This window comes from Stegodyphus dumicola, chromosome 3 (assembly GCF_044657685.1).
Source record: "Stegodyphus dumicola isolate Sdum_Otavi_A_Nest chromosome 3, ASM4465768v1".
NCBI lineage: Eukaryota > Metazoa > Arthropoda > Arachnida > Araneae > Eresidae > Stegodyphus > Stegodyphus dumicola.
The window spans coordinates 106382231-106407368 of NC_140770.1; the positions used below are offsets into that span (position 1 = coordinate 106382231).

The window sequence follows — 25138 nt, forward strand, 5'->3', positions numbered from 1 at the left end:
TATTTAATTACTTTAAATATAATGCAGGACTCTAACATTTGGTGGCAACAGTTTGAAAAGTGAAACGGACATTTATAGTGATTCAACGCAAAATCGCAAAACGAAAACAATAGTCCTTTGGACTAATAATGTAAAAATGTTTTCTTTATGGATGGAATGCAAATGATTTTAACAGTTAGTTATAGTTTCTTTGAAACATGCAAAAATTTTGGAAAATCATATAAAAGTTTTAATCAAAGATATCCACACAGTTGGTTATTTCTGATTTTCATACTCTTGAAGGTTCACTATGACAGCTTCAAATTATATTAAATGTACAGGAAACTTAACAGGGTCAAAAGGTTCATCATAATGATGATTGACTGTAACTGGTTTTTCTGCATATAAGATGGTCTTAACAGACACTGTTTCGATGAATTTTTTATGTATTGCAGTATGATTCAGTGAGATTAACAAACTAATAGATAAATACTGTTAATAAATAAAGTGAAATTAGAAGATATTGGTGTGAGAAAACTTACTTGTTACTTCTGCACCAATATCCAAATTAAATATGTGCCCAAAGTAGGTTATTGTTTCCTAAATAGTGAAAATTGGAATTAAAACAAAATCATATATACAGTACATATAAAGCATTTTTAATGAAGTTTTCTAGTTCTCCTGAAATTAAAAATACAATGCATAGTAATGTTTTTTAATAAATACTTTCTAAATTGTTATTTGTAAGTAAAACCTAGAAATTATGAACAAAAGATGTGTCAATTATGAATCAAAGAGAAAGAGATAATCAATGTAGTGAAAATACCCATCATATCTATTCCAAGATATGGGCTTACCATTTTTTAGAATATTGATGATCCTGTATGGTTTATTTCTAGATAACAGATCAAATTATGGATAGTGCTGTATAGTAACATGCTGCTGAACAACTGAAATCTGCAATGTAATCAAAACAGCAGATACTTGTCTCAAAATGAATTACTGCTTCCTGAAATGGCCCTTTCCATTCACTGGCCCATACTGTGATAAAAGTAAATTTAGAGTGTAACATCCACTTCTCTATCCACATTTGGTAACATTGGAATTTCAGTTATTTGGACCTTTCAAAGAATATTTCTGGGGCATGTACATGGTAATAAGATAATGAAGCCAATTGGTTTATAGCCTGCACCAAAATGTTTTGGAATGCTCATAAGCAGGTAGATTAAATGAATCAAAGTAAGATTTCCTTTCCTTTATTTCTCACTATTGTGATTATTCTTTATTTATATTTGGTTATATTCTTATTTTCATTTTTGTGGTTAATTTGCTTTTGCTTAATAACATCCTAGTGCACAAGGTTCAGGTTTCTCAGACTGTTGTGAAGTAATGCAGGTTTCAGATCAATCCATTGTAATCAACAAATTTTACCTTAAGTGCCCTTCCCCCTTTTTTGTGTGTTTTCTTTCAGAATCTGAAGCATCAGTTGCAAGTGCCACATTACAGAAATAATGTTGATTTGAAAAATGCCTTTCAAGTATTGTTTGAAAGGTGTGATAAAAGATTCCCCTTCCCTGCTGGAGTCTGATACTTAATGGGTCACTGTGCATCAAAGTTGAAAGTAACTATATACAAAATGAAAAATTAATGTTAAATTAAGCTTAAAGTATTAAATGCCCCTCATATTCATCCATTGAAATTTATGCAGGCACAATATGTAGATATCTTTTTGATCTTGTTTCTTTTCTAAACACTAATAGAAGGGGGAGCACAGCATCCCAGGAAGCATAGTTTACAATGAATAATGGCAATAATTTCACTGATTATAATAATAATATGGCAATAATTCACATATCATCTTTAAGACAACTAGAAAAAAATTCAATCTCCCCCCTCCAAAAATATAGGAGGATGTCACTTTTAAGAAATTTGTTTTGTGAGGTGTAACATATCCCCTCATGAAGATTAAAATAATTTTCATTTTAATTCAGAAAATACATACAAGTATTTTAAATGTCAAAGTAAATAATGCTGTCAATAAAAAAAGGTTTAATTATTTTTAAATAATAATTTTTTGCAATAATGTTAATCAAAATATAGAATGGCACTTATATAATACCTGATCTTTTGATTTGCATCTACATGTCTGAGTGACACCTTCTAAATTATTCAAAGAATTCCATCCTAATCAAAAACATGCAAAGCAGTCAAAACACAGTATGAAAATAAACCAAGTAACAGATAATTTATTCTTAATATTAATTTATGCCTTACCTTTGGGAAGCACCAAAAGATAATGAACAAAAATATTAGAGAACTGGAAGTTTTGAGCAGAAACTGAAAAATTAAAATATCCCTGAATTGTGTACAGATTAAATTAAGATTTTATGTATGTATACTGATATGCATACACATGTTTGTTTTACGTAGAATAATACTAATATTTTCGAAACGACAAAAGTTAAAATACTTTAAATACATCCTTTGGAATGTAACATTACACATAAATTAATAGTACTATATTTTTTATGTTAAAAATCTTACTTTAAGTTTTTAAAATAACTTAAGAATGTTTTACATTGCTTAAAAGGCTAATTATATATTATTTTGAATATATCTGATGTAACGAATCAAATGCATTTACTTCAAATTCCATTTAGAGCATTAAATGTTTAAGAAAGAATACATATTTTGCAAAACAACATTATTACAATAATTAGGCATGATTAAATGCCAATAATTACGATACAGTTTATTTTTTTATTGTTGTCATAAAATGCATATATAAGCTATACATTGGGACACTTAACAACAGATCAAATAAAATTGATTAAAATAGCCAGAAATACAGCGTGTGGCAGGGAAACTATCTTATTTTAAAAATGAATAACAAATAGTATAAGAGATATCAGTTTAATTTTTTTCTAATTTATAGAGAGACACTTAAAGTTTTTTTTATTATGGTTTAAAAATAATAATCATTAAGGTGTGGCCTCTGTTCTGGTCAATGCATTGAGATAGTCAAGCTTTTGAAGTTCCTTTCCACTTTTACCAGCACATCAATGGGTATGTTGTCGATAGCAGCTTAACTAGTGTTCTTCATTTGAACCAGGATCTTTGGACATTCATTGCAAACAGCCCCACAAAAAGAAATCAGGCGAGCATGCTGGAAAGATGGATGAAAATGCAATTCTTCGTGAAGAAATCGTCTTACAGAGCGATCAGACATCCGAAGGTCAGGTGCATGTTTGCGCATAGATCGTGTGGTAGATCGCAAGATTGACTGCCTAACCTACTCATTGTTTTTGGGTGTCCTGATGGTTCTTAAACCTTTGGGGGGGTTCTCTAAAGGTGTCCACCCATAAAAGAATCAATTTCCAATCAGGAACCTGACCTACAGGGCGATATTAAAGTAAATAATATTTAGAGGTTTTCACATTTATTTAATAATGGCTTGAACCTGCCTTGGCACTGACACAAGATGCTAAAATATGACAAGAAAAATCTATAACCATTTTATCTTGTGAAAGAGATTCACAAGTGAATATTAACAAGTGATAATACAAGAATATTAACAAGATTAACAAGTGAATATAAGTTGGCAGAAGATTGATTTGCAGCAGAACATTCTGTAATACTTGATTTGCTTAATGTCAGAAAATGTGAAAGGCATCTCATACATCCCCAACTTTCAGAATATGTTTTTAACTCACATTCTTCTAGTTTATGCATTATAATCTTGGAATATCTTACTTGGATCGTAAAGAAATGATTCACACAAAGAAACTATTACACTATGCAACAGGGAAAACAAGTGAAATAGACACAAGGGGGCGTGAGCTACTCAGAATGCATAGATGGTGCTGAGCGCAAGCGTACGGTATAAGTCAGTGCTCGTCCCTTTTGCTGTCATCATTGAGAGTGTGGACAGTAACGATGGAAGTTGACTATGATGGACAGCATGGTTCTATGGCTCTTGTGATGGATGTCATTTTTGATTGCACGTTGAATGTTAACAAAATCTGACTCGGTAATATTAACATTTATATTTAATTCTAGGATGCTATATATTTTAACATATATTCATTTATACACAATCACATTGCATGTAGTTACAAGATGAGCATTTTTACAGTTCGCAAGTCCGCATGAGTAAAAATCAAGAAAGTCATATTACAGCTACGATAACATCACGGAGGGAAAGAGAGGTGAGTGCGTGCTTCACCGATGGCAGCCAGGAACCGAGTAACCAGTTCGAATTTTCCTCCAGAGAGGAAGAGGGAGAAAGCTGGTAGTGCCCTCTCTCGGGGCAGCGGACAAATAATAATAATAAAGAGTTCTTCACAGTATCCCCCCCCCCCCGAGTACCAAAGGTACAATGAAAAAAATCAGCTCACAAATATCTGATGTTGAAGCGCACACGTCTTCCCGATCGTGTGACGACTGGTGGAGCACTGGGAGGAAGCGTAAGGTTGGTTGAAGGAGGAGTATCCGGGGAGTCAGGAGGATCGCTGGTCACAGGAACCTGAGTGTTTGAAGCTTCGAAGAAAGCAGGCTTCAGACGATCTATGCTCAGGACGGTTTCCTTGTCATGCACGAGAACGGTGAAATTATTGTTACGTGCACAGACCTTGAAGGGTCCCTTGTATGGAGGAGTGAGTGGTGGTTTGACCGCGTTGTTTTGCACAAACACGTGAGTGCAAGTGCTCAGTGCGTGGTGCACGAAAGGGGCAGATTTGTTGTGGCACGAAGTAGGAGTCGAAGACAGCTTCTTCATCGCTTCTCGGAAAGTCTGGACGAAGGATGCTGGATCGACTGGAGCACAGGATGGCTGAAAGAACTCAGATGGTAATCGAAGGGGTGTGCTGTTGACAAGTTCAGCAGATGTACCTGCGAGGTCTTGCTTGAAAGAAGAACGCAAACCAAGAAGCACAAGAGGAAGTGAAGTAGTCCAACGGGTGTCATTACGGCACTTCAGGGCTGCTTTCATGTCGCGATGTAAGCATTCCACTAAGCCGTTGGTGGAAGGATGGTATGGTGAAGTGCGAATTCGGCGTATTCCAAGCATAGATGTCAGAGAAGCGAAAAGGTGTGACTGGAATTGTCGACCTTGATCAGTAGTCACATTGATGGTACACCAAATCGTGCAATCCAACCGGTGATGAATTGTCGAGCCACAGAGTCAGCAGAGATGTCCTGAATGGGGAAAGCTTCAGGCCAACGAGTAAATCTGTCAATGCAGGTGAGTAGATATCGATAACCGTCAGATGGTGGCAGAGGACCGACGATGTCTATATGGACATGGTCGAATCGTTCGGATGGCATCGCAATTTTTTCCAAAGAGCTATGTGTGTGCCGGGTAACTTTTGAACGTTGGCACATGATGCAGGAATGAGTCCAGTTGGCAACGTCCTTTAGCATGGATGGCCAAATGAATCTTTCTTGTATGAGCTTTTTGGAAGACCGGATACCTGGGTGCGATAGGTTGTGAAAACAGTCAAAAACTTTTTTCCTGAACTCAAGTGGTACATAAGGTCGCAGTCTGTTGTTGGAGGTATCGGCAATAGTTGGAGGTCCCGAGTAAGTTGTAATGACTGGAATTTCAGCGAGCAGTTTGGGTCTTCACTCAGACGTTTTAACTCCTCATCAGTGGCTTGCGAGTGACCAATGAGCGTGAAATCCAGTGGTGCATTGGCATCGATGCCCTGAATACGTGAGAGAGTATCCACAACGACATTGCTGGAACCTGATATATGTGGAATATCAGTGCTGAATTGAGCTATACAATTTAAATGCCGAATTTGTCTTGGGGAAGCAGAATTTGATTTTGATGTGAATGCATAAGTTAGAGGTCAGTGATCAGTAAATATAGTGAAGTGTTGACCTTCAAGATTATGCCTGAAATACTTAATAGCTGCGTAAATAGCTAATAATTCTCTGTCATACGTGCTGTATTTTTGTTCTGTAGGGCATAGCTTACGTGAGAAAAATCCTAGCGGCTGGTAGTCATTAGAATGTTGAACGTTTAAGACAGCTCCGATGGAAATGTCAGAAGCGTCGACCATAACACTATAGGAGACCATAGGAGAGCATTGCAGCATTACTAAGGTCGGGTTTACATTTTTCAAATGCCTGATTAAGTTCGTCATTCCAAGGAACAGGGCGTTTATCATTTTTACGTGAGTCTTTTAAGAGTTCATTCAGTGAAGCTTGGGCCTCGGCTGCCTTTGGTAAGAAGCGGCGATAAAAGTTTATCATGGCTAAAAAACGTCTGAGCTCGACAATAGTGGTAGGTTTTGGGAAGTCGGCAATTGCTTTTGTTTTCTCAGTCAGGGGTTTTACACCTGAGGCAGTAACGAGGCAACCTAAAAATGAAACAGATGGTTTTCCAAGTAAACATTTGTTAGGGTTTAATGTCAAACCATGTTTATTCAAACGATCAAACACTTGCCGAATATGACGGATGTGCTCTTCTTCGCTAGTTGATGCAATAAGGATGTCGTCAAAATAAGGGATGCAAAAATCCAATCCAAATAAAACTTCATGTATAAAACGTTGGAAAGTTTGGCTGAATTTCGTAAACCTAATGGCATAGCCAAAAATTCATAAAGACCAAAAGGGGTTGTGACGGCAGTTTTCAGAATGTCTGCAGGGTTAACAGGAATTTGATGATAGGCACGTGCTAAATCAAGTGTTGAGAATATGTTCTTTCCTGAAAACATTTGAGTGCAATCCTAAATATGGGGTACGGGATAGCGATCCGGAATTGTAACGGCATTTAAGCGACGATAATCCCCGCACGGTCGCCAGTCACCATTAGCCTTACGAACCATGTGCAGGGGGCTTGCCCAAGGACTTTTTGAAAGTTGAATGATGCCTTTTGATAGGAGAAAATCAAACTCTTGACGTGCAGGTTGAAGTAATTCTGGAGATAATCTTCTAGGTTTGGAGAAAATAGGAGGTCCTTTAGTTTCAATGTGATGAAAAATCATTGACATTGGTGGCCTCTCAAAAGTTTGCGAAGGATTCGTCAAGCTAGGGTAATCGGCAAGAATTTTGTCAAATTTTGAGTTACCCATCAAAATATGAATGCTAGTACTGAGCGGGTTCACATTAGGAAGTCTACCGCAAGAACATAGTTTTGTTTGTCCATCAATTAAATGGTTGTTTTTAACGTCTATGAGTAAGTTGAACTTTGTAAGAAAGTCAACACCTATGATGGGTTGATTGACGTCTGCCAGGATAAAAGGCCAAGTAAATGAGCGACGTAAGTTTAAATTGATGGTCAAATGTTTGGTGCCATACATTGCAATTTTAGTGCTGTTAGCGGCAAAGAGTTCCAATGCAGCTGGTATTTTGGCATGCTGACTGTAACTCTTGGGAATGACAGATAAATCGGCTCCGGTGTCAATTAAAAAAGTCAGCTTTGAGGATGAATCGGCCAAAAGAATTCGATTGATGTGGAGGTCACAACGTTGGCCGGCAAGCGATCACCGATCTAGTTTTCCGACTGCCGGAAATTGCACGGAGAAACACATTTTCGTGCCTTGGAACCACAATTAGTATGGTAGAAACAGATGTTGTTGCACGGTTCTTTATACTGTCGATAGCGTCCACTAGATCTATGACGCCTACTGTTGCATTGGGAATAGTCTCTTCGTTCACAGGAACGCTCACGGCTGTTTTTGAGGGCTAGCGAAAGTTCATTTACCTGCTTTGTCAGCTCTGCAACTTGCTGTTCAATGGGAGAGGTAGATGCCGTAGCAACACTATTTATGTGCTTGAGAGTTGTGAGATCTGTAATTTTATCAGCTACAACTGCTAGTTTTGGAAGATCATCACTTAAGGCAGCAAGAATACTTTGTGTATTTTGCGGGAAACGAGATATCCATAGGGATTTCAACAAAGGTTCTCCAACGGTCTCTCCAGCGAGGTTTCGCATACAGCAAAGTAATTGTGATGGGCGTTGATCGCCAAGTTCTTGCCCTTGAAGAAGTGTACATATCTTTCACTCCTCACTTTCAGAATGCAATACAATTAAGCGTGTTTTTAGTGTATCATATTTGCCAGTCACAGGTGGGTGTAAAACGATATCACAAACGCTATTGAGAATATCAGATTCGATTGCAGATATCACATGATTGAATTTCGTGGAGTCAACAGTGATTCCAGCGATATCAAACTGGGCCTCTAGTTGTGCAAACCACAAAGTAGGGTTGACCTTTCAAAATGGGGGAGGTTTGACGGAAACACGTGAAATATTAAGATCGTCTGCGATGGGTTGTGGTGGAGCCATGATTCACAAAAACAAATATATATTGCCAATATGAAACAAATAAATACACAATAATCAGTCACTTATAAGTTCACATACAACACTAGTGCAAAATAAATAAAGTTAATGTAAACATTAACGTGAGAAACACTTTTGCAGGTAGGCTATCCGAATATAAGCATAAGTAATACTAAGAATTTGCGTGGCTTACCTCCGAATTATACGAGAAATATTTGCTCAGTCAGCAGCAGATTCAGCACAACACAATTCACTTATAGAAAAAATATTCCGAAAAAACTTATTTTATGATATGTAACCACGTTGTACGATTTATATGGAGATCACTTCAAAGCACTTTGATGATTTGCATGAGACACATGATAATTCACAAGCACGTTGTTAAGCAGGCACAACTGTTTTTCACACTATATTGCTGATGACGCGAAAATAATGATGGATTACGCTAGTAGTTTGCATGAACAGAAATAATTTTCACTTCATAGCACATTATAATCACAGAACTTGAGGATGCAAGCAGGTTACAGGAGGCACGTGTTCACTAACTTGACGAGTCACCATTTATGGCTGTTGTGATGGATGCCATTTTTGATTGCACGTTGAATGTTAACAAAATCTTACTCGGTAATATTAACATTTATATTTAATTTTAGGATGATATATATTTTAACATATATTCATTTATACACAATCACATTGCATGTAGTTACAAGATGAGCATTTTTACAGTTCGCAAGTCCGCATGAGTAAAAATCAAGAAAGTCCTATTACAGCTACATTAACATCACGGAGGGAAAGTGAGGTGAGTTTCACCGATGGCATCCAGGAACCGAGTAACCAGTTCGAATTTTCCTCCAGAGAGGAAGAGGGAGAAAGCTGGTAGCGCCCTCTCTCGGGGCAGCGGACAAATAATAATAATAAAGAGTTCTCCACAGTTCCTATGGAAGGAAGGGATACAGGGTAGAGAGATCCATCATCACATGGTTGGCCAAGTTCAGCAGTGGAGTGGAGACTGCAACCAAAGGTGTCAGTGTGGGATGACCAGCAGCCGTGTTGAATTTGATCATGGCGAACAGGTGCATAACTTTTAACAAGATGCAAGAAGAGACAGGGCTTACATGAGGAACATTGCAGGCAATTGTGCTGGGTGATTTGGAAATGACAAATGTGTGTGCAAAGTGGGTGCCTCGTGCACTCACACCATAACAAAAGCGAAGCACGTCGACATCTGCAAAGAACTTCTTGCACTACATGATGCCTATCCGGATGACTTCTTCACCCACCTGGCCACAGGGGACAAGTCTTGGTTTTTGCATGACACTCCCCCAAAAAACACAGCTCCATGTAGTGGAAGCATACATCAAGTCCCAAGAAGCCTAGGCTGGCGTTGAACACATGGAAACAAATGGCAACCATGTTTTGGAATGTCCAGGACATTCTTCTCATAAACTGGCTGGAGCCTGAGTGCACCATCAACAGCGACCGATACTGTGAGAGTTTCCCAGAATGCTGTGACGGTGCATTCAATAGCACCATCTGAGCAAATGGGCATGGCATGTGCTGTTGCAGCACATCCTCACACCAGCTAGAACACCCGCGACACTCACAAGGCATTGGGCTTCACTGTGTTGCCACATCCTCCGACCTGGCCCCCTCGGACTACGCCTTGCTTGAGAAGATGAAGGACCCAGTCATTGGCCAACAAGTTGAATCTTCTGTCAAATTTCATGCAATTGTGCTGCACCAACATCGCCACAGACTAGTTTACCAAAGCCCTTCGGAACCTCCCAGCCAGATGGCAGAAGTGTATTGACTTGGGTTGGGATTATTTCTAACTGATATGCTATCAGTTTCTTATTAATAAATTCTATTCTCCTCTGTGGCAGCATTTATGTCATTCATTTCTCTACGACCTTAATACTTTTATCTGAAAAAAAGTAAGATAATTAAGAGCACAATGTGCTAAACTATTATAAATGACACCCCAGTTTATAGATAATAGAAGTTCAAATCAACACTAGCAAAATATCTAAACAACAATTATTATTGTTCTACCACTTGTACATGGCTATTAGCTTGAAGCATTGATGCAATAAAACATCATATTAATATACTTAATTTTTAATCTTCATTCATTTAAATGGCAAGTTTTTATGCCAAAATATTATATTTTACCTGGTGATTCTTAGTGAAAAGTAGATAATATCTGCCATCTAAATTAAATATACCGTTGTCATAATTAAAATGACTGTACTCAAACCTATAGTGGTTCATGAAAGTTATTGGACACTGAATTTTTCTGTTCTTTAATGAACATAAAACTAAAATAAATTAAAACAAAAAGAAAGACTTTCATTTTGATTCAAAAATCAATACTATCTGTTTAATGAGAAAAAATATTCTCAGAAAAGTAATGACACTTTCGATCCAAAAATGACAAAAACTTACATTCTTTTTGCTTCTTAATATCTTGTGGCATTACCTTTACACTCAATCACTTCATTTAATCTTTTGGGTATTAATTTCACAAGTTTTTTTTCGGGGGGGGGGGGGGTATTTTTGCCATTCCTCTTGAATCATTGCTTTCAGTTGCTGCTGTGAAGATATACTCTGTTTTCAAATTTTTGGTTCTAGTTCCTGCCAAATATGTTCAATAGGATTAAGATCTGGTGACAGGTGTGGTGCCTTAGTTACTTCTGGACACTTATATAACAGTCAGAGTCTAATATTGTATGCAGTATGCTTTAGATCATTGTCCTGGTAGAATTAAAAACTATTTTGTTTTTTGCACTGATGATGCCAAATTTCGCTTCAAAATGTCAAGGTACTTTGCTGATTCATAATACCATCTATAAACTCTATAACCAGCATCGGAATGTGCCATAGATCTCCATACCATAACTCTCCTCTGCCATGTTTAACATTTGGTACTAAATTTTGCTTCTAAAATTCTTCTTTGGATTTTCTTCACACAAGCACTCGTCCATGTGAGCCAAAGCTGTTAAATCTGCTAAGTTCCGCAACAAGTTTAGGAGTACTCGGTCTTGGATTCTCTTTAATATTCCTTAGAATAAAGAGTTTCATTTGATCAGATAACTTAGATGGTCTTCCAGGTCTTTTGTTTTGAATATGATCCTGTTTCTTATGATGCTTAATAATATCAAAAACTGTAAAATTACTTAATTTAAGTAAATAGGTAATTTTTCTAATACATTTCCTTTCTTTTGATGCAAATTAATAAGTAATCTGCGGGTTTCTAAAAATGTTAACTTTCATGATCAAGCCATTGCAAGAAAACATTAAAATAACGAAGATTTTCTAAAATGAAGATTTGAATTATAAAAGCAAACGATTTTTAGATTTTTGCCTAGCTTTTTTATCCAAACTAATTTCATAAAATTTCACTTTTTATTTATTGCAAACGATTTTAACTAGAAATTATGAAAATGCTCAATTAATTTTGTTGTATCTTCCCCCCCCCCATTTCAGCCTAAAACAAATTTTTTTAAATTTACTATTTCATTTTTTCAAATTTATTTAATACAAAGAGAGAGCTAAGAAAATACGTATTCAAAGGGAAAATATTCTTTATTATTTTATTTCAAGGCTTTTTTTTCCTGTTCTAAAATTATAGTAGCTGATCACTTTTGTGAGACATTGTATGTACAACCTGTTCTAGCTGATGTATGGTCAGACAAAGTGCATTTTCTCTATGTAGCTGTGAATACTCTGAATTGTATGGTGTGGTTTTAATGCTGATTCATTCTTGTCCCCTTTATCTTTGAGAAAGATATTCCTCAAGACAGCAAAAAGGTGTACTATTATGAGGACTTATTACTGTGAACTTTTGTAGCAGCAAGTCATTCCTACCTTAACAGTTTAAGAATGTGCAGATACTACTGTGTTCTTTAGAGAAATTTTCCAAATGTCTGGCCTCCTCAGCTCCACGCTTGAATCCCCAAGACTTCTGGTCATCGGAATTCCTGAAATAGCATATCTATGAGGAAGTATATAGGTGCCTATCTGAATTGAAAACAAGCATAACATGCCAAGTTGTTGAATTTCCTTAAGGAACATTTCACTCTACTACTGAGTGTACTATAATGTACTTTAGACATGTGATTGATGCAAATGGAATTAAATAAAGTTTCATATTTTCTGTTCTTTATAAGTCACCTTTTCACCTGGTGGTCAAAATTTGAACTATTAATATTTATTTCAGTTTTCTTTTACCCATGGTCCATATAACATATATACCAAGTTTAACAAAATATGCCAGCCAAAGTGAGTTATACATAGGTTTGAGTAGGATCTCTTTAATTGAAACTACCCTGTATATGTCACATTGGGGGAAAATGGCAAAGAATGACCCATCTAGTAAAACTGTATGTAGATGAACAATAATATTTGGCATTCAGTTTTAGTTTAGTAGAATGGGTTTCAGTGGATCTACACTATCTTCTCTATCTATGACAAGCACTAGTGTGTTTTATCATAATTGATTAAACAAACAAATATATAAAACCTATTCTTTCTCAACTGTCACAAGTAACACTTTCATTAAAGTTATAACAATAACTATAATGGAAAGGACTTTGATAATGTATGGAATTTCATTCTCAACAGATTCAATTTTCATTTGAGCCATACAGTTTAAACCTTTCATTCACAATATAAAATAAAGATAAATTTTGTATATAAAGTATGTCATCACAAACATGTCACATTGAATACATGTCAGGGTCAGTCATCAAGATTTATGCCTATATATTTTTACATACATACAACTAAGTTCCACTGATTTAAGTAAGGAAAATCAGAATTTAATTATCAGCTATTAACTGTATAATTAAATTTCCCCGGCTTAAAATATCTGCATTAAAGAAAGAGAAATCAAGCTTTATTATGCAAATGGAAACAATTTCAAATAGAAAAAATTAGAAAAATCATATAGAAATTCTATTTATAAATTAACTTATTTATAATTACAAATGTAGCTTTAAAATGCTACTATATCTTACCAAACTCACAGTTAATAAAGAATGAAACACACTGAAGCTGTGGCTAAATAAAAGGAAGAACAATATCAGATAAGTGAAACTTATACGTCACATTTTTATAAAAAAAAATTTTACTGTACAAATAATTAGCATATGCTAGGATATTTTACCTGTGAAAACTCAGTGCCTACAGAATTTTCAATGTTTTTTCTTTTGTGCAGTTCAATCTAAACAATATAAATTCCATTACATAATCAATAATTCAGATAATATGCTTTCTTTATAAATAAACAAACTAATAACATGTTTACAATTACCTTTCTCATAAAATTTCTTTCATGTAAAACATCTGCACTAGATGGGGAGAGATTAAAATTTATTAAGCAACTGCAAAGAATTTCACACAGAAATATGTTTATTTTTATTTTAAAATTAATTTAAAATTTTGCTATTTGTATAAATATATGAAATTTTTAATTTCTTGTAGAATGTTTTATTGTTTTACTTTTTACTCTAAAATGCAAATTAAAGTTAGGACATTTTCGTCATTACAAGGGAGCTTCAGAATACAGAAATTACAGCAATTGAAAATGATAGTTCACAATAAAAGAAAGTGTTTTTCATTTAATAAGAACAAAAAAAAAAAAAAAAATTCTTTCATCTACACTTTCTTTACCTTCAACATGTTATATACATATTAAAATACTCAGCATATTCCAACCTTTATCTGATAATATGCTTATAATATAACATGCTATATTTGAAAGAAAAAGTTCAATGTGTTTTGAGAAGTAAGAAAATGAATTGTAATATTTTTAAGATTATAAAGGATTTTAAAAAATTTAAACAAGATTTTGAATAAAAAGTAATTAAAAGAAAAAGTATATATTTCTGTCTAAATTTTATCATACAAATACAAAATAATTTATATAAAAATCTATATTTAAATGGCTAACTTACCCTGAGAGACAATTTGAGATATTCTCTATTTCATACTCAAATGTTTCTGGGAAGAAAAGAAAATACTATTAATAAAATAATATCCTACATACATACACATAGTGTTCTAAAATGCAGATGCCCTATTTTTTACTCACACAGTTGATAATAAAATAATATTTTACATATATATACATGGTATTCCAAAATGCAGTTGTGCATCTAGTTTAGCAGTATGTAATTGCACTAAAATTTCTTTGTAATATTCTTTTATGTATTTAATTATGCTTGAATATAATAGCTTAAATTACTAGTACAATTATAAGGGAGCATTTTTTGAATTAATGATGCTAGATATACATGTCCAGTTGTGAAATTCATTAAACATTACAGTTGGCAATGCAATAAAGTGCATGGAACTTTATCCAGTTGTGATAATTCAACAACTTTATTAAGCTTTACACAGTCCTGCAAAAATAAGAACAAAATTTTTCCCGATCTATATCTACATTATAAATAGTTTTTTTTTTTTATTACTATTTATTTTATTTTTATTCTCACATGATCCTTGTAAAGTAAAATCTAAAATTACATGTAGAATTCCTAGAGATAGTGACTCAAATCAATAATTAAATAAGAAAAGATTAGTCAAAAAATGAAGCATACTGCTTTCCAAGTGTTTTGTTTAATGTTCTGGCACTCAATTTCTCTTTATTGTAAATTTCTTTCTCCCTTATAATTGAACTAGTAATTTAAGCTATTATATTTAAGCATAATTGAATACATAAAGGAATATTACAGAGAATTTTTAGTGCAATCTTGTAGTTCAAGATTGAAAGAGAGAAAGGTGTTGATTGAGGCGAATTCCGGAACGCATTGCGTTAATGGAATCGGAAAGGTTGGAAGAAAACAGCCGGGAAACATGTTGTTCCAGGGCTTGGGAAAGGTAATATTAGGTAATACGGACAGCCGCAGTGATAGCTAATGCCTTGGGGATGAGCGGGGGGGGGAAAGAGTCTTGCGACTAAAACTGGAATCCAGGGAAGAAGGAGCGAAGAGGAGGGGGGGAAGAGTCAATACAGGAAGGCGAAAAGTTCTCCGACCGCCCGTGGCGAGAGGAGAATAGGAGCAACTTTTGGAGCGGAAAAGAACCGTGAGGAAAGTTAACTGTGAAAAAGATGGAGAAATTATTAGATGAGGATTTAAAGGGACAGAAATAGAGCAAAGGAAGGAAGTAAAAGGAATTAGAGGAAGTGAGAAGAGTTAAGGGGGACCTATTCGGTGACCCGAAAATTTCTGTGGTTATTGAAAATGAAGCAGATTTTCTTCTAATTATTTTACTACTTTTGAAGTGGATGTTTAAATACGTTTTTTTCTGCTCAGCATAATTCTAACACATGTCGTGAAATAAATTTTGTTTGGAAGAACACAAAAGTTTTTTTTTTTTTTTTTTTTTGTTGTTGTTGTTTCTTTATTATGGTCTTTTATTTAAAAAAGAAAAAAAAAAGTCAGACTGCTCCTAAAATTTGTGCTATGTATGGAAAAAGTGCGCTTCCTGATGACAAACTTTGAAGGTGATTTGAGAAATTAAAGCCTAGAAATTTCAACCTTAAAAATAATGTTCACTCTGGATGACCATCCTTTGTAAACAAGGACCTATTAAAAGAAATTATCACTGAAAATTCAAGTTATACAATTCAGAAAGTATCCAATAAACTAAATAATATTCCAAAAAGTGCAGTATATGATCATTTGAAGAAAACTAGATACAAGCTGCTACAATGTATAGGTATCCCATACTTTAACAGAACATAATATGCTCACTCAAGTTTTAGCATGCGATTCTTTAATTTTAAAAAAAAATTCCTTTTCTTCAAACAGCTCATTACAGAATATGAGAGAAGGATACTATACAATAATGTTACAGGAAAAAGATCATGAGATAAGCCAAAAGAACCTCCTTTAATAACACTAGAGCCCTCATCCCAGGAAAATAATGCTTTGTATACGGTGGGATTACAAAAGAATTGACTATGAATTGTTGCCATCAAATCAAACAATAAATTCAAAAAAAAAAAAAAAAAACACTGCTACCAAATAGTAATTTTTAAAAATAGAAATCGAAACAAAGATCCCAGAATTGACCAATCTTCAAGATATTGTCTTCATTATGACAACGTTCGGCTTAGATTTTTGCCTCTCTGATTTTCATCTCTTCAGGTCACTTCAGTATTCTCTGAATGCCCTGAATTTTGTTTCTTTAGAGACTCTCAAACATCACCTCTGTAATTTCTTTATGAATAAACTTAATGACTTTTTTTAAAAAAGAAATTTTTCAGCTGCCTAAGAGATTGCTAAACAGCATAGAATGAAATGGCGCTTATATGATTCAATGAAGGTTTCTTATGTTTCTGTACAGCTTCATTTGTATTTATCATAAAAAAGTTGCAGAACATTCTGGATAACCAAATACTATTTATGCTTAGAAAATGTATAAATATGAAATATATGTTAATAAAATTGAAATATACTTATTGAAATATATGCTAATAAAATTGAAAATATACCATCAGCAAAAGGTAGTTTTTTTTTTTTTTTTTTTTTTTTTTTTTTTTTTTTTTTTTTTTTGTATATTTCTTTATGTTTTTATGCAGAAAAAAGATTGACATGATTTTTCATTTCAAATATTCAAATATAAATAAATGATAGATGAAATATAAAAATTTCATCTATTATTTTTAACCCAGTAACAAACTTATTACTACATTTAAAATTTAAGATATATGCTTATAAAGTCCTTTCTTATGTATATTATCACCTAAAATCTTTCATCTAAAGATAACATGCTTATTTATTTTATGATTAAATACAATATTATGATTAATTCATTATTATCATATGATATTATGATCATCATAATATTATAATCACTAAGATTTTAGAAGTATCTAAAAATTTATTGTTCCCAGTTAATCAACAATATAAAAGCAAAATTCATTTTAAGTGAAATTTAACCCATGATGGATTTAGAAAGATGTATAGTACAAAGTCCAACATCAAGCAATTCAGGTTTGGGAATTTTCTGAATTTTATATCAGCAGTTTAAAACTAGTAAAATGACATGTATAAATTATAAAATAAAAAATATGAAATAGTTCTTTATAAAATAACGAAAAATTTATGACATTAAAAGAATCAAAATTAAAAAAAGGCTCAGCATTTATTTGTTTGCTTTATTAAAAATTTTAATGATGTATAATTTATTAAAATTTTAATGATGTAATTGTATTTGGTTCATGGCAAGTGGAATTTTATCATCAATTTTTAACCTACTTCCTGATAAGTTCTCGAGTTCAAATTTACTACACACCATGTTTGTTGATAATGATGCAATGTGGTGAAGTGATTTTTTTCAAAATGCAATTTAGATTTTCTATTTTTTTAACTTACATTGTAAGTTGCTGCTTTACTAATACTTTCTCTTTAATTTTACAGAGACATAATTTCTTGTTCAGTTACAAAGTTATGTAATTATTGTGCCAAGAATTCCCTTTAAATTGTCAATAAAAATTTTTCTATTCTCAAGAAATCACTAGCTTTCCTCACTAATGGTAGCAATATTTTCTGGATATGGAACCATACTACAGATTTCATCTGTTAATTGACTGTCATCACAATGGAACACTTCTGTTATATCATCTTCATTTATTACATCTCCACATTTCTTCACAAATTCCATCAATTAGAAAATTTCTTTTTTTTTTTAATATTTGAAACACCTTCAAATTTGTAGCTATCATCATACAGCTTAGCAAGCATCTGCTAAATACTATTGGCAATGAATCATGAGATTGGCAACTAAAGATATGTTGTCCTATTAAAATTTGTCTTGTTCCTATTGCATGCTAAGGAAGTTAAGCCTGAGTTATATTAGTTTTGTTATTTATTATACTTACATCTATTTCCCACATACGAATCTCAATAAACTGCTTATCTGAAACCTAATCAAATAACTTCCCACATATACTTGTAGTGTTGCCATGGAAACACCGTACGAAGTTTTGTGAGTTCTGCGCATGCCCGCCTCGGATGAGCGGCAGATGGTAAGGAGAGAGCGGTGTGTATGGAGCGGGAATTTCCCTTCTCATCGAAATGTTATTATTGATGTGTAAAATAAAGATTATATATTTTATACTTGTATCTTGCCTCACCATGGAACTCCTACATTGGTGAACTCCTACATACTTAAGGTGGTACTTCTCAATGATGCACCAGCCAAGCATTTTGCCAGCTTAATTCGTAAACAATATCTAGTTATAAGAATAGTTTACAGATGGCAAACTCACACATTGCATGGCAGGTTATAGCTAATTTATGATCACCTGCAGTGCACCAAAAAGTGTACTAAGTGCATAACATTAATGATTTATTGTTCTGATAAGCCTTAAGAACTCTTAAGGCTTATCAGAACAACAAATCAGTTATTCTTAATTCAAACAGACAACTAAATGGCCTATGAGTACCATTTACAAAATCTATTTTTAGAAATTTTTCGGTACTTTTCCGTTTTGCCTGCGCAAATCTCGCCAAGCAGAATTTATTGGCGACAACGTACAGTATACACATAAAAAATTTTAACAAATGTTAGTTCTAAGAATTTTTATTTTGAAGGCATAAACATTTTAATAGCGTTTAAAATTTTGTAAAAAGCCAATAAATAAAGACAATAAATTTGTAAAAAGACATTAATTTAAGAATTTACTATATACTTTCATGGTTTAACATCCTGATTCGCCGTATCACATGACCCCAAGAGATCTCATCCTACGTAAACTACGCTACAAAAATCTAATTCTCTCAGTAATTATCTACATTAATTTAAATCTTTGTTTGGAATACAAGTTTAAATGCAAGAATTGTTTCAATTCGTACGAATAGCTTACTCAGAAATTATGTAAAACCGCAGTGTTTTACTTCGCTGGTGCATTCCATTAGAATGGATGAATTTAACCTTTGACTTTGCCTTTACTATATTTTCGTTTTCAGGTGAGCAGTGTGATTGCTTCATAATTGACTTAATTGCTACAAATGGTCTTAGGGCATAAAATTGAACAATCTGATAAAAATTCTATGTAATTATATGTCAGTATTGAAAAAAACAATCAATCTGATAAGAAATGGCTGCGACATTTTTTTAAAATGAGGCGTAAAAGGTTACCAGCGAGGATATTCCGTTTGGCATCAGTTGTACCATTATTGGCGACTTTATCGCCTGCGTCAGCAAATTGGAAAAGTACCCATTTTTCTTTTGTCTGACTTATTATTGAGAATGTTATAAACAGTTGTGAAGTGTTAAGTGTTTGTTATCATCACCAACCATAATGTCAGCATAAAAGGTTATTATGCTGTTATTATTCAGTTATTGATATTTAAAACAATAGTTAATTTACACATCATTGCATAAATTATTTCTCCAGGTGCCAAGAGTTGATAGTCATATAGTTATAAAGGCAATAAATAATAAATGCTTATTTGTCAAGTTGGCATAAGAATGTGGCAGTTAACCATAACTGGCCTCTCAGAAATCGAAAATTCATTGACACTCTCATAACCCTCCGTACATCACAAGAATTCCATGATATCCAGTTATAAATTTGCAATGATAGAAGATTTCAGTTTGAAATGTATATCAAGCAATAAAGAACCTAAAGAGCCAATTTTTTTTCATACGAATTAACACTAATAAATGACTGTGTTTCTTCAACATGGAAGCGTTTTATTTAGTGCCAAAGTAAAATTAAGAATCAGAACCCTTCACATGTTTTATTACAAAAAAGTTTACAGTGCATGCATGAAATGTTAAATATATGCTAATCTTAGAATCCAATTCTTTCTCCCTTTTCAAAGAAAAATCTTTAGATCATTCTGGATATAAGATATCCACATTTTGGACTTTGTACTGTATTTTCTTTGTGAAAAAGTAATCAAGAGAAAATAAGCATCTACATGTGCATAAATTGAACAATGTGAAAAACTTAAAAGGTCATTACCTGATCTACTGTTAATGAAAGTGAAAGGTTTACTTTTGTTAAAATCAGGAATCACTGTTAACATTCCATGATCATCAACTTGGAGAAAACATAGTTCTATTTCTTCACTCAACAAACTATGAAAAATAAATATTCATACAAGAAAAATAATAAAATATGCATTATATTATTTAAGCAGATAATGTATTACTTTTTTAAGATGGTTTTCTTGACAGTTAAATATTAAATATAATGAGTATGCATATATAAAATTTTTATGGTGCATTATAAAAAACAGAAGTTAGTATTTTACTTTAAATTACTTACTTATCCTCAAAAAATAAAGCTGCCATGATAACCATAGACTGGCCAATGGGAAGTGCTACATTTTGTGAACTACTTTTGTTTCTCACTATTTCTCTAACATGTGAAAATATTGGTTTCTGCCTAAAATGCAAAACAAGACAGCTGTATATAAAATATCCCATTTATTTACTATATTATAAAGTAATAATTGATTATTGACTCACCAAGTTATGTTACTAAAACCTAACCTAGTTTTTGGCCTTAATGTAATTATCTTTTTTTCAAGTGGACTCAGCTGTGAAGTTGGATATGTTTTACATCTTTCACTCTGTTAAAAAATTTAGAATAACTTAATTAGCATCTGCAGTGTGTCCATATCTAATTAAGAAATATATATATATACATCATGGTGTTAAGTGAATTTCTGTTTCTTGGAGATAATATACGAAAAACCTTCTCTAATAATAAATTATTGGTTTAGCACAAGTTTTAGGCTTATTAATTTACTCATACATATATACATAATTAAGAAATATACATATGTTTAAAAACATCAGGAAGTTAAAAAACATACACAGCTACTTAGAAATATTAAATAGCTGGACAACGAGATATTGGTTAGTGACTCTAACTGCTGTACCCAGGGGCCTGGGTTCAAATCCCAGAGAAGGCATGGATATTGTAAATGTATAGTATCCATGCTGCATGGGGCACTCTAAATATATGGCAAGCTGAATCTTTTGAGAAGCTGGTGGGAGGAAAAGAGAGAGGGAGAGCCTTTAATCACACCTCAGAGTGCTTTTCTTTAAAATTAGGGGGGGATGGGCAAAATCGTACTGGCACCTATGTGGTGCACAAGGCTCTTGCCAATGATGAAGACAATCTTGTACTCCTTGCCATGATAAAATTTATGGGTTTGTTTTTATTAGATCAGACAAGTAAGACTGGTCACAGAAATATTAAATATAAATTAAGAAGCCTAACATACAAAAGTATTTACAAAAGTAAATTTCATTTCGGTACTTTTCCGTTTTGCCGGCGCAAACCATAAAGTCGCCAATAATGGTACAACTGATGCCAAACGAATATCTTCGCTGGTTTAAGCCAGCCTTTTACGCTTCATTTTCAAAACAAGTCGCAGCCATTTCTTATCAGATTGATTTTTTCTTTTAATACTGGCATACAATTACATAGAATGTTTACCTAGATAGTTAAATTTTATGCCCTAAGACCATTCGCGGTAATTAAGTCATTTAGGATGCAATCACACCGCTCACCCGAAGGCAAAAATTAGAAAATGCAAAATCAAGTGTTAAATTCATCAATTCTAATGAGAATGCACTAGCGAAGTAAAGCAATGCGGTTTTACATAATTTCTGAGTAAACTATTCGTATGAACTGAAATAATTTGTGCATTTATACTTGCATTCCAAATTAAGATTTAACTTAAAATTAACATAGATAATTGCTGAGAGAATTAGTTTTTTGTAGCGTAGTTTACGTGAGATGAGATCACTTGGGGTCACGTGATACGAACCGGCGAATCAGGATGTTGAACCATAAAAGCATAGTAAGTTTTAAATGAATGCCTTTTTACCAATTTATTGTCTTTATTTACTGGCTTTTTACAAAAATTTTAAACCATATTAAAATATTTATGCCTTCAAAATAAAAGATTCTTAGAACTAACATTTGTTAACATTTTTTATATGTACAGTCAAAAGTCGTTAATTCGAACACCCATAATCCGGAATGATCTATAATCCGGACCTCAAAGCTAAAAACTTTCTGCGCATGCGCCGCATTGGCACATGCGCACAGGCGTTTTACGCATGCGCGTAAGACCTTGACTACTGCGCATATGCGTGTGCGCAAGTGCAGAATACGTTTTCGCCTGTGCGTTTAATGTATAACGAACGGTGTAAGCTAAAATTATCTAATTATCTCTTTCAGTTAATGTTAATGATTGCGTTGTTCCTTAATCTTCGAATTGGATCGTGCTTATTATTTTTTGCAGACTGTAAGAGCAATTTTATAAAAGTAAACTTGAACTTTCGATTATGTCAAATAGAATTTCCGATGCTGGAACTTCCAAAGGATCTACAAAACGAAAGTATGTTTCGATGTCCAACAAACAAAAAGTGGAATTGCTGCAAAAAATGGATAAAGACATGAAGAATGTGACAGAGAGGTTAGTGAAAACGAAAAAATTTCGATTGGCAAGTTAGTCGGTATTCTCGGAACAGCAATTAACGGGACTTGAACAGCGGAACTTTGTAACTGAACAAGAAATTATGTCTGTTTATAGAATTAAAGAGAAAGTATTATCACATAAAACGAAGCAACTTAAACAACTTACATTGAAAGAAATGTTTAATAAAGTAAATAAATATTAAGCTTTTTTTTTTTTTTTTTTTTTTGTAAATTTTGATACCCTTTAGATCATAATTGTTCTTTATTTCGTAAATTACGGTTTCATATTTTTAATTTTAGAATTTCTGCATGCCATCTTACGGAATTTAAACTGATGATCTATAATCTGGAAAAATCGATAATCCGGAATCGCCGAAGTCCCGACGAGTCCGGATTAACGACTTTTGACTGTATACTGTATGCTGTCGCCAACAAAGTCTGCTTGGCGAAATTTGCGCCGACGAAACGGAAAAGTACCTTCATTTCTACTGTTATTAAAACACCACTTTCGGATTAATGAAAAAAATGCTAATTTTATCACTATTAAAATAGTTAGGCATTTTTTAATAGAAATTTTTAGTAAAATAAACTTAAGACAGCAGGAATTTAAGGAGGCTTCTAAGATTTTGTAGATATCAGATTCGTGTCCAGATGTTGAATAAATTTGTAAATTTTCTATTGTTTTCCAATAAAATGTCCACAAAAATGCAATCCTCTTCTATAATTTAAGTTAGAAGTTTGAATTACCCTAAGTTTTGCTGGACTTCTGGAATATGAGAGACATCATTTCCCGAAATTACATAAACTCATTCTTCACTGCCAAAAGTCAAAATGCTAGTAAACAATTTTGACTCCAGACAACTCTTTTTTAAAAACATTTTACTTAGTGAAAGACATTTGTGTATGAAAATATAATGAACAGGGAAAAAATCCAATTAAATGATAATCTTCAACTAAAATAGCAGTAAATAAATTTCCAATAGTTGATTGGTTTATGAATGTAAATTTCAATTTTAAAATGTATAACATGATTTTTAATAATGTATACACACTTAAGTTAGTTAACATAATTTTTACACAATTAAATACTACTTATTTGCATTATTGCTTCATTTCTGATTGACATTCCCCACTACTTCACCTGAAAATGTTAATACAAATCTTTGACTGTAAAGTTTCTCATGCAATTTCAGGATAAAAAGTTTTGCAAATTTTCATTCTTACTCTGCAATGCAACATAAATTTTTCCCTTCCTTCCCTTCAAGATAAAATTACAGCCTCAGATATTATTACTGTTTTGTAACAAAATTTATCAGCTGCAGTTTGTATAACCTCAAGTTAAAATATGCCAGAAGAAATTATTAATTATATTTTTTACAAGAAGATCCTGTGCCAGTTTGCCTCAAAATGCAAATTTTTTTCTGGAAAACAAATTCAAGCTAACTTTGAATTTTTTTGAAATTTACTTCTAAGATTAGTGTCTTCCATTTCCATGTTATAGTTTTCTCTTTATAAATCTATGGTTAAATCAGAGCAAATATATTATTGGAAATTTTAATACAGTCATAAGTCTTTAATCCGAACGTCCATAATCCGGAATGATCTATAATCCGGACCTCAAAGCTACAAACTTTCTGTGCATGCGTAAACAAATGTATGCGCATAATACCTTTACGCATGCATGTTTAATGTATAATGGACAGTATAAGCTAAGCTAAAATTATCTAATTATCTATTTCAGTTAGTGTTGCAGATTGGGTTGTTCCTTAATCTTCGAATTGGATCCGGCTTATTATTTTTTGCAGACTGTTAGAGCAATTTTATAAAAAGTAAGCTTGAACTTTCAATTATGTCAAAAAGAATTTCCAATTCTGGAGCTGCCAAAGGATCTACAAAGCGAAAGCATGTTTTCATGTCCATTAAACAAAAAGTGGAATTGCTGCAAAAAATGGCTAAAGGCATGAAGAAAGTGACAGAGAGGTGATTTGTTTCTCTAACCATTCCGAAATCTGTTTATCAATTTCACCCTGCTCTGGGGGGGGGGAGTCGTGGCAGCGCAATTAACTGGATGTTGATCTGTCAGCACTATCCTCATTTTCAGGGCAGATGTTTTTATTTTATTCAGCTTATAATTCCTCACTAAATGTAGCGTTTCATCTCGATGTACTCTGATATATAATTTAAATCAATTTCCTCATCATTATAAATATCACGAACACACATCAAATAGTTTTCTGGTTGCAATTTTCTAATTTCAACTATGCGTAATGTATGCTTTATGAATGCGCGCGTTGAAAGAAGTGTTTAATAAAGTAAACAAATAAATATTAAGCTTTTTTTATGTAAATTTTGATACCCATTAGATCATAATCGCTCTTTATTTCATAAATTACGGTTTC

The 25138-nt window shown here is 33.2% G+C and overlaps 1 protein-coding gene across 7 annotated transcripts in view; it reads right to left on the minus strand.

The window, feature by feature from the left end:
• Positions 1 to 25138, minus strand: part of LOC118192594 (tectonic-like complex member MKS1) — a 45387-nt gene that overhangs the window by 11714 nt on the left and 8535 nt on the right. For 6 of the 7 annotated variants that reach the window (XM_085813126.1, XM_085813120.1, XM_085813125.1 and 3 more), the window contains 10 exons: positions 20771 to 20874; positions 20568 to 20687; positions 20262 to 20377; positions 14233 to 14278; positions 13590 to 13626; positions 13443 to 13499; positions 13294 to 13336; positions 2254 to 2316; positions 2099 to 2163; positions 522 to 579 (listed from right to left, as the gene is read on the minus strand). In XM_085813126.1, coding sequence (XP_085669252.1) covers positions 522 to 579; positions 2099 to 2163; positions 2254 to 2316; positions 13294 to 13336; positions 13443 to 13499; positions 13590 to 13626; positions 14233 to 14278; positions 20262 to 20377; positions 20568 to 20687; positions 20771 to 20874 — 709 coding nt within the window. The remainder of the gene's footprint in view (positions 1 to 521; positions 580 to 2098; positions 2164 to 2253; positions 2317 to 13293; positions 13337 to 13442; positions 13500 to 13589; positions 13627 to 14232; positions 14279 to 20261; positions 20378 to 20567; positions 20688 to 20770; positions 20875 to 25138) is intronic. The other variant, XM_085813121.1, reaches the window with a different exon arrangement.